Source organism: Protopterus annectens, chromosome 2.part1 (genome assembly GCF_019279795.1).
Source record: "Protopterus annectens isolate FY-2018-M chromosome 2.part1, PAN1.0, whole genome shotgun sequence".
NCBI classification, from domain to species: Eukaryota; Metazoa; Chordata; order Ceratodontiformes; family Protopteridae; genus Protopterus; species Protopterus annectens.
In genome coordinates, this window is record NC_056729.1 from 572,800,999 (window position 1) to 572,816,272 (window position 15,274).

The 15,274-nt window shown below is 38.9% G+C and overlaps 1 protein-coding gene across 7 annotated transcripts in view; it reads left to right on the forward strand.

Moving 5' to 3' along the window:
• The window catches only part of PTK2B (protein tyrosine kinase 2 beta), a 2,401,727-nt gene extending 2,386,958 nt beyond the window's left edge, over nt 1–14,769 (forward strand). For all 7 annotated transcript variants that reach the window (XM_044062346.1, XM_044062339.1, XM_044062341.1 and 4 more), the window contains one exon: nt 9,895–14,769. In XM_044062346.1, coding sequence (XP_043918281.1) covers nt 9,895–10,110 — 216 coding nt within the window. In that variant the 3' untranslated portion in view covers nt 10,111–14,769. The remainder of the gene's footprint in view (nt 1–9,894) is intronic.
• Nucleotides 14,770–15,274: the final 505 nt, after the last annotated feature.

The following is a 15,274-nucleotide window of genomic DNA, read 5'->3' on the forward strand; positions in this document are numbered from 1 at the left end:
TTCTCATTTTCAGAGACTCTGCATTCCATGAGGGAGCACTTTAAATGGGAAGGCCAGGATTACTCTGATTCCAGGAAATGGCTTAGGGAATTCTTGTTTTTACCCCAGCATAGGCCCTTAGCTATTCCTCCTGTGTTGAATGTGGTGGAAGATGTTATAGCAGAGGCTTCCTGAATCCTGACTCTTTGCCTCCTGCTCCTGTTAAGCCTGATAGGTATTATAGGGTGCCCGAAGCTCATAAGTATTTGTTTAAGAGTCCTAGGGCGGACCCAGAAACTATTTCTCAAGGGCCTAAAGGTGTTAAGGCTTCTGTGGTTAAAAATCCTGTTCCCACTGATAAAGAGGCAAGGGCCTTGGATAGGTGGGGAAAGAAAGTGTATACTTCTTCCACTCTAGCCATGAGAGCGTTGAATTGTCAGTTTCACATGCTAAAATATCAGAATTATCTCCTTTCACAATTAAAATCTAAGGTGGATGCTTTGGCGGAAGGTATTGAGTGTAAAGAGTTGCTGGACTTGGTTCATGTGTCTGAGCAAGTGGGTAAGCATTCTTTGCAATGTGGTTTTGATGCTGTACAGGCCTCCTCGAGGGTGGCTGCTACTAGTTCTGTTCTTCGCAGGCATGCCTGGTTGAAGGATCAGAATTTAGCTGAGCATGTTAAGACAAGGATTTTGGATGCTCCTTTACAGTCTGATGTGTTGTTTGGATCGCCTGTGGAAGCAGTTTTAAAGAAAATGGAGGACAAAGCTAAGTCTATGCAAACTGTTAAAGATTTTTGCAGGTGCAGCCACCGAAGTTTAGTAGAAATTGGCCTGCTAAGGGGTGGACATATCCTGCTTATGATTCCCAGTCTAGGGGTAGGTCTAGACGTGGTAGGGGCAGGGCTCAAGGTTCTTTTAGGCCTAGAACAGGGAGTTCACCTGCTCAGACTTCTGGTGAGGGCAGGGGTCAGTCCTTTCGTAAACAGACCCAATGACCTGTTTTTTCAGCTGCCAGTAGTTTCTCGTCTGGCAGCTCCTTTGGGAGGAAGACTGTCTCTTTTCAAAGAAAATTGGGATTTAATTACTCAAGACAAATGGGTGTTGGATATCATTCACCACGGTTACAGATTTTATTTCCATACAATGCCCCCTTTCAAAGGCATGCCAGACGTTCCTCCTCCACAAAGAAAGGAGGCTCACAAGCAAGTTTCTCAGTTACTCCAGATGGGGGCCATTCAGCCAGTCCCTGTATCAGAAAGGGGCCTAGGATTTTATTCTCGCCTGTTCCTAGTACCAAAGAAGGGGAACACGTGGAGACCAATTTTGGATTTATCTCTCCTCAACACTTTTCTGGACATTCCCAAGTTCAAGATGTTGACGTTACAACAGCTTTTACCTCTGCTGGGCAAAGATCACTGGATGGTAACTTTAGATCTCAAGGAAGCTTACCTTCATGTGCCTATAAGACTAAGTTGCAGGAAGTATCTGCGGTTTCGAGCTGGAAATTCTCATTATCAGTTCTCTGCATTGCCCTTTGGCTTATCTACTGCCCAGAGTATTCACAAAGGTTCTGGCTCCAGTGATAGCTTACTTCAGGCTTCAAGGAATTCAAATCTATCCTTACTTGGACGACTGCCTGATTCTGGCTCAAGAAAAGGAAGACCTTCTACAGCATCTGGAATATGTTATAGCAGTGCTAAGATGCCTAGGGTATTCTGTGAACGAAATAAAGTCCAGTCTAGTACCCTCTCAAGACATGTGCTTTCTGGGTGTGAGACTGAATACAGCAGCCCAGATGGCCTTTTTAACCCCGGACAAACAACAGAGTCTGTCACTTTACTTCCATCAACTATCTCATCAGTCCGTGCTGACTGCAAGGTCAGTCCTTCAAGCATTAGGGTTCATGGCATCTTGTATTCTGGTGCTTCCCAATGCCAAACTGCATATGAGGAAGCTACAATGGTATCTCAAAATGTATGGACACAGCACTGCCAGGATTTGGACACTGTCATTCAAATAATACCTTGCCTTCAAAAAGAATTCTTGTGGTGGGCTCAGGAATGTCACCTAAACAAGGGACTCTCTGTGACCCGGCCAGAGGCAAGTCAGATTTTAACGACAGATGCCTCGGACATTGCTTGGGGAGCTCATCTAAATGGAAAGTGGATACAAGACAAGTGGCCTGCCAGACTACAGCATCTACATATCAACATGAAGGAGATGTTAGCAGTCCAATTTGCATTAATGGCTTTCAAGGAGTTACTTCTTCCAGGGCAGGTGTTGATTCTAACAGACAACACAACTGTCATGTGGTACATCAACAAGCAAGGGGGAACACATTCTTATCCTCTATGCAGGCAAGCAATGATTTTATGGGAGACTGCGCTCAGCTTGCAACTAACTCTTCAGGCAAGGTTTCTGCCAGGAGCACAGAACTCCTTAGCAGATGTGTTAAGCAGACAAATCATGGATCCCCACGAGTGGAAACTGGATCTTCATGTATTTCAGAAATTGACAGTGTCATGGGGAACTCCAGACATAGATCTGTTCGCTTCTCCACTAAACCACCAGCTGCCAAAGTATTGCACAAAGGGGTTTCATCACACAGCTTGGAAAGTGGATGCTCTGTCTTTCAGTTGGAAAAACCTTCATGTGTATGCCTTTCCACCTCTGCCTCTTCTTCCAAAGGTACTATTAAAGGTCAGACAAGACAGGCCAAGGATGATTTTGATAGCTCCAGATTGGCCTCGGCAACACTGGTACCCACTATTACGGAGTCTGGTAACGAAGCCTCCATGGCCTTTACCTCTGATTCCTCATCTGTTATCTCAGAAGGACGGTCATCTGCTCAATGTCAAGCTTCACTCTCTTCATCTCACAGCCTGGCATATTCTGTGTTGAAACACAGCAGGTCTCAACTTCCTCAACAAGTTTTAAATGTGATTATGGAAGCTAGAAGACCTAGTACAAGGAGAGTGTACGCAGAAAAATGGAAGAGATTTTTATTTTGGAGTACAGCAAAGAATTTGGAGATTTCTGAGCCTAATTTGAGTGTGGCTCTTCAATATCTTACTGAGTTATTGGACAAAGGTTTGTCCTTCTCTTCCATTAAGATTCATGCTGCAGCAATTTCAGCTCACTATGATTGTGACCCACCTTTGTTTTCGCATCCTTTGTTCAAGCAGTTTCTTGGAGGGGCAAAGAATATAAGACCCCCACGTAGAGCTCCTACTCCTGCTTGGGATCTCAATTTTGTGTTGGAAAAACTTACTCTACAACCTTTTGAGCCTGCAGCTACTGCTGAATTGAAATACTTGTCATGGAAGACTGCTTTTTTGTTGGCTATTACTTCTGCAAGAAGGGTGTCTGAGTTGCAGGCCCTTATGGCAGTAGAGCCCTTTTTGATTTTCCTTAAGGATAGGGTATCATTACGTACTAATCCTTCCTTTATGCCTAAGGTGGTTTCTAGTGTGGCTTTAAACCAAACTATTCATTTGCCTACGTTTTATGCAGACCCTCAAAATAAAGGGGAAAAGATTTTGCACACTTTAGATGTACACAGGCAATTGCGTTATTATTTAAGCAGGACTAAGGATTTTAGGCAGTCTCAGCAGTTGTTTGTTTCTTTTGCTTTGAGTTCACAGGGCAAGCCTGTGTCAAAACAAACTATTTCTAGGTGGATTGGCTTTTGCATTGCATTTTGTTATTCCCATCATGGCAAGGAGATTCCAGCTGGGATTAGGCCTCATTCCACTAGGGCTACTGCCACTTCAACAGCATTTCTAAGGGGGGTGGCAACTAAGGATATTTTGGAAGCAGCTACTTGGAGTTCAGTACATACTTTCTCTAAGCATTATCACCTTCCTATCTACTCTAAGTCTAGGGCTGGTTTTGCCACAGCTGTTTTGCAAGGCATGTTGTCAGCCCCTACTTCTTTATGATTTGCCAGCCTCCCTTACCTCTGCTTTGGGATTCTACCCAATAGTAAGGACTGCAGCAATGGAAGACGAAGAACATAGTACAGTTTTGTACCTACCATAAATGTAGATGTTCGAGGATTCCATTGCTGCAGTCCAATTTACCCTCCCTCCTTCCCCTCTGTGTTTAGGGGTGGTTGTGTAGGTGAGTTTACATGCTTATATTTTTGTATATTTTCTTGTATATATTGTACATGTTTTTGGTGCAGGTATTTTGGGACTTGTCTTTTTAGGGTCTTCTGACATCTGGGGCAAGAAAAGACTGAGGATATGACGTCGGTCATGCGCATTAGTACCCTGACGTACTGACGTCAGTCTAATGCGCCCTGACCGACGTCAGCCTTATACTCTGGTATTCGGGCCGACTGGACGCGGACTATACCCAATAGTAAGGACTGCAGCAATGGAATCCTCGAACATCTACATTTATGGTAGGTACAAAACTGTACTTTCTTGATGTTTAGACCTTGTGATTGGCGAACTGTTTAGTTTCTCCTTAAACAAATTTCAGAGTGATTTACAAGAAAAAGAAAAAAAAATTACTGGCCCGCTGCTCTTAAACAAAATCACTGTCAGATGTGAGTTTCTTTCTCTTGCTTAGTGGCATTGATTTACAACACAGTAAAGTTACTGACAGACATTACATTGCACATCATCTTTTCTCTTAAGTTTTGTGGCATTTTATAAATAAATGGAAGCATACCTCCCAATCGCTTGAGCAAGAAATCTGGTCAAAGCCATATATAACAGGCGGACAAAGGAACAAAAATAGGGATAATTTTTAAATATTGCTGTTACAAACTTAGAAGGTTGATAGAACAACAGATTTTGCATTACCATGAATTTTCTGAAGGGTATGAAGTCTAAAACTCAAAATGTCTTTCATTATTTTCTGACTTCATTCCTCAGTTATTGCCAGTGATTTACCAGAGAACAGCAATTTTGTGAGAAACAAACCAAAAATGTGAGGCAAAAATCTGGACAGTTGAGAGGTGTGCATGCAGTCAATTGATGTACATGAAATAAAATTAGCTTTATCACTTATCATTGGCTGCAATGTTAAAGCAAAATTTGATGAAAAAAGGGAAACCAGGCTTCCAGTATTATGTGAAGTATTTTTATCAGCAATACCTACAGGATTAAAGCACATCATAAGCCGTCATTGTCATATGATGATAATTTAAAGAAGTGTAAAAAAACTTTAATTAAATCTTTCAACATAAAGATACGAGGTCATCCCTTACACCATGAAAATCATGCAAAGAGCATTGCTGCACAACACTTCAGATGTTAAATATAAATCTACTGTTCAGAAATGAAAGGGCTTGTTCTGTTTCATTTAAAGTATAACAATGTTATGATAATGCTTATGCTGTCAAAGTTGACAGGTCAGAAGCTTAAGCAAAGACAAATCACACCATAAAAGCATAGAAAGTAACATTATGATTAAAAATGACATATCTCCCTGAAAGGTGCAACACAGTAAATAACTCTTTAATAGCTATCATTTGCACAAAGTGGCAGCAGAAAAGTAATAACATGACGTCTTAACTTCAGGGGGAGCACATCAACCACATTTCAAGAAACACCACAAAGTGATTTTTTTTATGTGGAAAACATAATGCATTACAAAACATTTAATGAGGCAATTCATTTAATCATGTTTATTTAATTCAGCAATTTTGGCATTTGAAAAAGATAACTGTTTACATATTTATTCAAGAAATGTAAATGGAAATATTTTTCTTCTGTAGAATGAAGAAAAAATGTTGACTTTTTTATCTTTAACATTACAAATATTGCATATCAGCAATAAACTACATTGGAGTGTAGGTTCTGCTGGGTTTGTTCATACTTAACTTTGCTGATTTGGTTATTTGGGAGTCACCGTTTTGCCCAAATCTTAATAGGCATGGTAAAGCAAACAGAACCCACACCCAAACATAGTTTATTACTATATCACACAGCACATCATGTAAATCTGTAATTCTGTGACTCTCTACCTCAGGATTAGCCTTGATGAAAAGCTTGTGCAAGAATTGTAAAAGTGGCAAATCACACAGATTTCCCTAACAGTATAAAAGTTGGTGCCCCCCCCCCAAAAAAAAATGTTTTTTTTCATTTGTACTACTCATCATTGTAGGCATATGACTTCATTTCAACAATGCTGAATCCTTATAAGAAAATAAATAGTGTAAGCAGAATTGCATGATTTAATGCTACAGGCATTTAGGCTGATTAGGTCTAGTTACAGCAAATTACGTAACACATTCTACTCACTCTGCTTGGTAGACCTGTATTCCTAAAAGTATTATGGTAATTAGTTTTGAGACAATACTCATTTTAATGGCCATTATTAGAATTAAATACAGTGCTTGTGTATTGGCAGAATGCTAGTACTCGTTCATCAACACATTACAAAAAGCTCCAACTTTGCCAGCATCTTTGCAGAGAGGAAAGGACTCTTTGCTGCAGACAATGTTAAGCAAAGGAAGCCAAATGTGGAATGACACCACTCATAAGTAAACCTGAGCTTTAAAAGTTCTTTTACAAACCTTATAAGCTGACGTCCTTGTACATTTTGCAGTATGAAATATTCATCTTCACACTTTTCACTCCCACCTCTACTTTCACCATTAAAAGTCATGTCAAAACTATTGTACAGTGCCATTCATTGCAACTACCCCCTCTCCCAGCTCTGTGGAATTCTGGAACTGCTTTCTGTCTGGTTGAGAAATAAAATCATATACCTAGAGTGTGTTATTGAAAGCTAAGTGGAAAGTGTACCATTATTTAAGTTCCATTCCTGCCTTATGCCTCATCTTAATTGAATCTCTTCGATATGCTTCTTTGTACCCTGCTCTTTGGATGCCGAGCCACCCATGTATTGTTGCTTCTTTGCCCATAGCCCCCTCTTGGCCATTATTTTCATGTAACAAGGCAAGAGATGACTTTGTAAAGGACGTCACTGTCATTACCAACCTGAAGGTCTGCAGGTCATATTCTTTTTGTTACTTAGTGCTGTACTCCATCCTGTTGCAAGTGAATGTGCTGTTCTGTTAGGCTGACAGACCACTGTTTGGCTTATCACTAATCCTGCTGTCTTAAATAAGGTGTTTGCCCCCCCCCCCCCCCCCGCACACACATATTACTTTATGCATCTTTTGCTGCAGACCTTCTGGTGCCCACCTGAGCTGTTGCTCCAGTAGCAGTGTGTTCTCAGTTTACCCACCGCTTCCCCATTAGAGCTACATGAAGGTGCTCATTTCATCCATAGTCTGCCCTCTGGCACCTGATGTGCTGCTTGAATGTGCATCATCACTATCATTGGTTGGTGACACACACCTGTGTGAGTAGGTTGGTCTGCAGCATCAGTGCCATTTCACTGCTACACACCCCTTCCTCTGTCCTGCATCATACTCCTTATCCACATACCTAGCACTTCACTTTAGATTGCTTGGATTTTTTTAAATCTGTGTTTCTCAGTTTTGCATCTGAAGAGTGAACTTCATACCCCAGACCCCTAGCAAGTCACTTACACTCATTATGTATGTTGCCCACAAAACCCTGTATACACCTTTTGGTGAGAAGAGCTGTCACTGTTAGGGTTTATTAAGGTTGTCACCCATAGCATACTTGATGAGTATACACCCATAACTGTTTCCTGGGTGACATTTATGTAATGCTGTTGAGCCTGGTGTTTACCTGTGTGCACTGTATACCCGTGCATAGTCTTCTGCAATAGTGTGCTCATGCATGTTCCTGCTGCCTCTGTTGCCCTAGCTGCCTGTTGGTTGCATGCTGCTTCATATCCACCATAGAGGAGTGATATAATGATAGTGTCTACCTCTGCTACACATTAGGAGGTCTGCCCATTGGCAACTTGAACCCAGTGAAGAAAACTCACCTTGACCAGGACTTGCACACTGAACCGCCATTTAGCAGTAGCAGTGTTATAACAAGAACCTCATACCTTGAGTAGGACTTGCACACTGAACTGCCATTTAGCAGTAGCAGTGTTATAACAAGAACCTCATACCTTGAGCAGGACTTGCACACTGAACTGCCATTTAGCAGTAGCAGTGTTATAACAAGAACCTCATACCTTGAGCAGGACTTGCACACTGAACCGCCATTTAGCAGTAGCAGTGTTATAACAAGAACCTCATACTTCCGGCACGACATTAAATGTTGTCTATATATCCATTAAGAAGATTTCTAGAGGTATAATATTTAGAAGATATTTTGTCTGTGTTACAAGATTACAGCCTGCATCTGAGAATACAAAATTTGTTGTGATGAGCATGCTTATCTAGCCAGCAGAAATTAGCTAAATAAGTAGTTAGATGCTTCAGTAAACGCTCAGTTAACTGGCACCCATGGGGATTGGTAGATACCAGTTAACTGTAGTTTCTGGTTGCTTGAGGGTTACTATTAAAAATACGACTGACTAATACTGCACCCTATACTATTTGTTTGGTTTGACTTGTTCTTAGGTTGGGGAGGGAGAGAATTTATTCCTATCATCCTTTTTAAAACTCTAAAACTCTAAAAATGTAAAGTATGTTTTTGCGGGGGGGAGGGCAGAAAGTGCAACACATGAAAATTGTACTGTATTTCTTCAATTTTTTTTTTCTGGTTGCTTGAGAATTCTGGTTAACTGAGAGTTTACTGTACTAGTCTCTTCCAGACTATGGGTTATTTTACAGATCTTACTTTCAATCAAAAGCATTTAATTTCAGCATTGCATTGCTTCCCTCATGTGTTCATTGCAATCCCTTTTAACTTTTTCTGTTTATGTCATGAATGTTTACTTCTGAGGGAGAAATAAAGTTTTGTATATTTTTTTATGTATTGACTAGCAATTCATTTGTGTTATGTTTTCTGCAGTATTTCTTTCTCCAGATCAGTTTTAAGCTGGAGTACTTTCTTTATTGAGTCTGAATGTCCTCTGTGTGTTGTTTTTATTTTTGCTGGCTACTCTAGTTTCCTCCCATATCCAAAGGCATGTTATAGGTCAGTTGGTCATCCTCCAGATTGCCCTTAGGTGTGCATGCCATATTTGATTCAGTATTTGTGTGCATTGTGTGATGGGTTTGCAACCTGGTTAGGATTATTTTCAATGTCTTGCATCCACTGATTGCCAGTATATGTTCTGACTTTCCTATGACCCTGAATTGATTTAAGCAGCAGTTTGTTCACTGGTCGAAAATGAAAGTATTATTCACTTTTTTAAGCATTTGTTCACCTCAATAGGTCTCTTAAATATTAACATGTAGACTTTATACTTGTGCTGCTCGCATTCACCTTGCATGCATGTTCTTCTCGGCAGGATTTTGCAAGGTGAATTTTTTTTCTTTTGCTTTTCTTTTTGCATCCCATATCTGACAGCTGTCCGAACCACTGTGTATGTCTGCTTTGTGGCTGTCATTCAGGCAGTCATTACTGTGTTTTTTTGTCCTGATGTCCTAATGATAAGTAACAAGGGGTGCTATCAGGTGTGTGGGAGGAGTATTCATGGGCGTGGGCTGAAATGGGTATTGTGAAGGGGCTGGGACTTATTTCATGAGTGGCATAAACCCTCAAGTATCCCTAACACCCTTGTAAATTGATACATCCTTTTCACTTTCTGTCCCTACCCAAATAATGGGAATGTACACCTACAGGACATGTTCCCCAACCCTGCTATCTAGGGGAAGGTGAGAAGGCGACAGTCTCTCAACATTCCTATTGTTCCCTGTCCAGCTTCTCCAACACCAGGGTCCACTATTCAGTCCTGGTCTTTATCTCTGTACGCCACAGAGCTGGTCAGAATTGAGGATTCTGAGTAAACAATTAACTGAGGGATCACATGCAATAGCTTCTCATTTCCTTTCATTTTAGCCAACTGTTATTTGTATACAACACGCTCTTTCACATTTTTTTTTCCCCTGCAGATTGAAGGCACAGAAAAGTTATTAAACAAAGACCTGGCAGAACTTATCAGTAAGATGAAACTCGCACAACAGAATGCTGTGACATCACTGAGTGAAGAATGCAAGAAGCAGATGCTGCTGGCAGCTCATTCGTTAGCTGTCGATGCCAAGAACTTACTGGATGCCGTCGACCAGGCTAGAGTGAAATCCAACTTGGCAAAACCAGCATACGATTGACAGTGCCAATCTTCAAGTACTGGCACGTCTTTAGAAAAACAGTACAGTGGTAACAAGACAAGCTCAATTCTCAAACAAGACATAAAAGTAAACAAGTTTTTAAGAGTGGAAAATAAAAACAATACTACTTCAATTTCAAATGCTTCCTTAACAATGAGCACACAGACTTCTGAGTACCATGTTATTTTTGTGTTCTAGACTGACAGTGGAGGCATCCTATAAGAACCTTGTGGGAACAATAAAAGACAGTTCCACTTGAGTTGCACAAATGATAACAACTTCTTGGAGTAATAGAGTGAATTTCAGTAGCTGTTTACCTGAGATGAACCAGTTAAAAAGAAGTAAAATAGCTAAAGTGTGCCACAGACCATGTCAGCCAATGACTTTGGGCACCTTTGATCTTCCTTGTGATGTGGTTACTGTAATATTACTTGCATTGTACCTTTGTTGCACATCAAGGCACACTGGAAAAAATATGTGCATCTTATGCTCCAGTTTGACATAAAAAAAAGATGTGACACAGAGCAGAGTAGGCTGAGTTTTTTTTAAGTACTTGAATTAGTTCTATGAGATGAAAGCAAATCATTTGTTTCACTGTTCAAAGTCTCTGTAGCTTAAAAAAATGTGATGCTAGTTGTATTTTTTAACATATGATTCAGGATGACAGTAAAATAAATATATATACCCATATGTGCAATAAGGATACTGAACATTCCACTCTGAGGATGCTGCATATGAAGCAGTCCTGGAGGATGATAGCTAAAAACCTAGCATCTGTAAATAAACCAGAGGGGTTAGCAGTGGGTGTAGTTGTTAAACCTGTGTTGACATGTTAATAGTAATGTACAGGATAAGTTAAAGTAACACATTTCTGCCATGTTATTCATGCTTATTTCTTTTAGCATTAGGAAAACTGAAAATGTTGTGATTTATATATATATTGGTTTATTGTTTTTTAAATGGAGTGAGTTATTTGAGACGAGATATAACAGCTATTTAGAAATAATGAAAGCATCAGAAAAAATTATTATCAAAGCACCATTTCAGGAAAGAGAGCTACTTAAAATTACTGGAATATGAGACACACAAAAAACATGTTACAGACAAGCTTTGGAGTCTGGCTCTGTAGAATTAAACTGAATCAACTCGGCATTTACTAAGGGAAGTTAGATAGCTAATGTTGTCCTTTTTAGAATACTGTGGCATTGGTTTTCCACAGTACAAATTTGCATCTGTCTGCATGTCTATCAGTGTGCTATATGTTTTAGAGTTTGTATTTTAGACATTGTCCCTATTTAAAAATCATGCTTAGACTGTTGAGAACCACAGGGCATCCAAGTTGCACGTCAGAATAACTAATATTTATGTACAACCAAATGTTTAACAGAAGTTCTAGTTTTCAGACATTATTTCTTTTTCATTTCATCTGAGATCACTCAGGAACAGTTTTTAAAATAATTTCTAATTTTATTTTTGTGTTAAACAGTAATGCAATACTATGTCTTTTGAGATGTTCTGTATGAAGACCTTGCATGAAAGTGTCTTTTTTTACATTGTGAAATGTTTTTGCCACTTATAGTGCAGCCCAGAGATCCAAATGCAAGTTCTCTAGTGCTACTTGTCTGGTGAAAATGGAAGTTTGTTGATGTGTTTCCCTGGATTAGTCATTAGGAACTACCTGTTTGTATTATAGATGCATCACAGTCCCACGTAACTGAAGTCACTATTATTCAAGGTACAGTAGAACAAATCGTTGTGCCTTTCAGGAATATTTATATGGTTTAGAGCTTATTAACTGCACCAAAAGGTACTTGTTGAAGAAAGGGCTGACTGATTTATTAAGCTATAATTTCTAAAGTTATTCCACATTCTGAGCAGGGCTATTAATGAAAATGCAAAGTGCCTTGTCTTTAAGTACCTCTTCTACATTGCAGATTGTTTTCATGACATTAGAAGTTACTTCACAAAATATTGAAATTAGATGAAGGGGAATGGATTTTTGTTGCTGTCCTAACCCTGCCCGTTTACAGAGTAGGCATGTATCGTCCACACTGAGTTTAGCTGAAGTGAAGTTGTTTATATATTTTGCATAGAGATGTTTACTATATAAAGAATTATAGTTTTGAACTCATGGAAAGGTTTCACATCTAACTTGTTCATTTTGTACATCCTTAATTCACAATACTGTAGCTTTACAAAACACCATATGAGATCATATCAGGGATACACAACTACAGTTCTCTTACAGTGACACCACAGAAGGTACAAATTAAGCAGCAATACTGTTGTATTACTTTTCATATTAAGCATCTTTAGTTCACTGTAATACGGCTTTACAAATCATCACGTGGGGGTTATCAGTTATACACGACTGCTATTCTCTTGCAGTGGAACCAGAACAGGTACAAATTAAACAGCAATATTGTGTTACTGAAAGCTCAGTATGCACTTAGAGATGTTAAACTGGCTGTTGAGTTCTTATCGTTTTTATTGTAATGTTTTGTACAGTGTAGTTTGCACAAAATCTGTTGCATCTAGCTAGTTGTGCATTTCTTTCTGATTTCCTAGTAACACTATTTTGCACAAATTTAATAAAATTATAGCAACTTTCTGTTCAGCTGTGTGCAAAGTTTTGAAATTCAGCTTAGTTATGGACTGCAGAAATGGCATAGCTTTATTTTGTTAAGGTGAAAAAAGGGTCCATTTTCAGATGAGTCCATATTTCATTCCTTCTGGTTCACCTGCTGTGTTCACATTCAGTATTGCTTGTAAGACACAGTTCTGAATACTTCCGTTGGATTTTTTGCATCAACATCCCTAGCATTATTTCAGAAGACTTTTGTGTGTTTCCTTTGAAATAGTATCCACTTATACGTTGCCATGCACTCTTGTTCTTCCATTTACTTTCCTCTTTAAAGGGCCAGTACAGTGCACTTCTGTGCATATATTTGTACATCTCAGTCTTATTACCTATTCTCATCCTGTCACCCAGGGTCTCCTAACTTCTTTAGGCAGACAGCACTTTACTGAAATAACCCTTTGTCTCTCTCTTTCTCACATACCCCCTTCTTGTTTCAGTACTACTGCCAACAGTATTCCAGGTGACTTTAATAATGCTTAATACAAAAGAAAATAACCTCTACTGTTGTGCCACAGTATGCTCTGTTGTAGAGTCTCCTGTTTTCTTACATTTGTGCCGTGTTACTACACACACACAGACATGCACCCATATACTGCTCTTCCCCAGTTTACTTGTTGCTGTCACCCGCGGTCATTGTTCTCTCTACATAGCCTCCTAAACCAAGCACTTCAGAACTCCAGGTAGTGATGTCCCTGGTGTATAAGTTATAAATGCAGAATAATCAGTAAAATATTACAGTAAATACTGAAATACAGTTATAATTGCATGCATGTTTTGCATTGCCAAATTATTTTCTTGTATGCTTCCTGCTGTGCTTGGTTTTTGGGTTAATTGCAAATGTCTGTAGACACTCCAGAAATGTTGACAACTGGAGGGAGAAGAGAAGCCACACCATCCTTTGTATAACACAACTATTTTTTACTCCCACACCACAGACCTGTTGCCTTCTTCTAATATACTCTGCCTTCTAATATGTCTGCTCAACATTGCTTTACTGTATGAACTCAAACAGTTATGATGAATTCCTCATAATGGCCTGAGTCCAATACTTTAAGCAAATCTAGTTATGCAGTATTAAATCTACTGTTTGGTCTGCTGGACTCAGGATCCTGTACACTTTCTTATTCCTCCATAACAGAGTATTATAAAAAGTGTTTTGCATTACTTCATGGAATGCGTGTGGTGCCTAGTTTTGTAGTACACAGTTGTAAGGAAACTAAATAAGTACAGTATTCATTTTAGAAAGAGAGAGTTCTTTCCAATAGGTTTGTGCACTGCAGTCTCTCTTTCCAATAGGTTTGCGCACTGCAGTCTCTCATCAGAAACTGTGTGCCATAGAAACACTGGTCTGAAGTAAAAAAAAAATAGTTTTGTGTGGGTGATAGAGCTCTTTGCACCTCCTTCACTATTTGAAGATGCAGTCTCCCACACCTCTCTTGTTAAATATAACAAATTCTGACAATGTCACCTAAGTGAAAAGTTATCATTTTTGGCAGTACCAGTCTAGAGTTTGTAGATAGCTTTAACACGTCAAACAAAGTAGGTAAAAAGATAAATTCAACTTTTGTTTTGTCTTGTTTATACATTATTGTGATGTAAATATCTTGTAAATGTCGGGCTGTTAATTGGTACTACAGTCACAAAGAATTGGATGGAGGTTGTAGAACATAACATCCATGGTGTGACAGTGTAAAAATCATTCTAATACAACATATTGCAAATACAGTTTTAAGATAACATTTTCCTCACTAGATAGATTTTGAACTACAGTTTTTATCATTGTAGTTGTTTTGGATGTTAACTCTTTAAGTGAAAAGTAGAATGCATAAAAGTTTGTTTACCATAATGTGATGCTTTGGGGGTGTACTGGAAATTTTTAATGAAGAGATTAAGCATGGTTTGACAGTTAAGTTTGCTTTTATTGTTGGTTTGATTAATATTTTTTTTTTGTAAAAAATGTAAAGTGTCTTACTTGTGTTTGAACTTTATTATTAAACTGCTGTTGTGAGAAAAAACAACACACATGAAAAGTCTATTATTTACTCAATGTTGACTGAGATTTAAAGGAACTCATGCCTTATTCCTATGATTAAATAATTACATTGGTTGTGTCACATTTTGATGTAAAATGTCATTGCTACTGGAGTCCTACTAAAAAGACTTTAATAAAAATATTGAACATCAAGATTAGAACAGTGACAAAGATACAGGTACAGCTTTCGGTTTGTTTAGCAGGGCAGTACTTAATGAATCTGCATGCAGTAATTCCAGTACAATTTGAAAATAGTGAATTAACTACCATAAAACATTTGTAATTACAGTGTCACTCCTTCAGTACAAGGAAAATATTTATTTTCCTGTTTGAGTGAATGTTGGGTAACTGAGCCACATAAAAATGCAGATCAATAAAGTAGTCTGGTCTCTAAGTATACCCACTGCATTACCAGTAATTGAAAGAAAGTGGCCATTATTTGCTTGCTGTAAGTTTACGTCTTATAATCTCAGCAGTATCTAGAGGGCTAT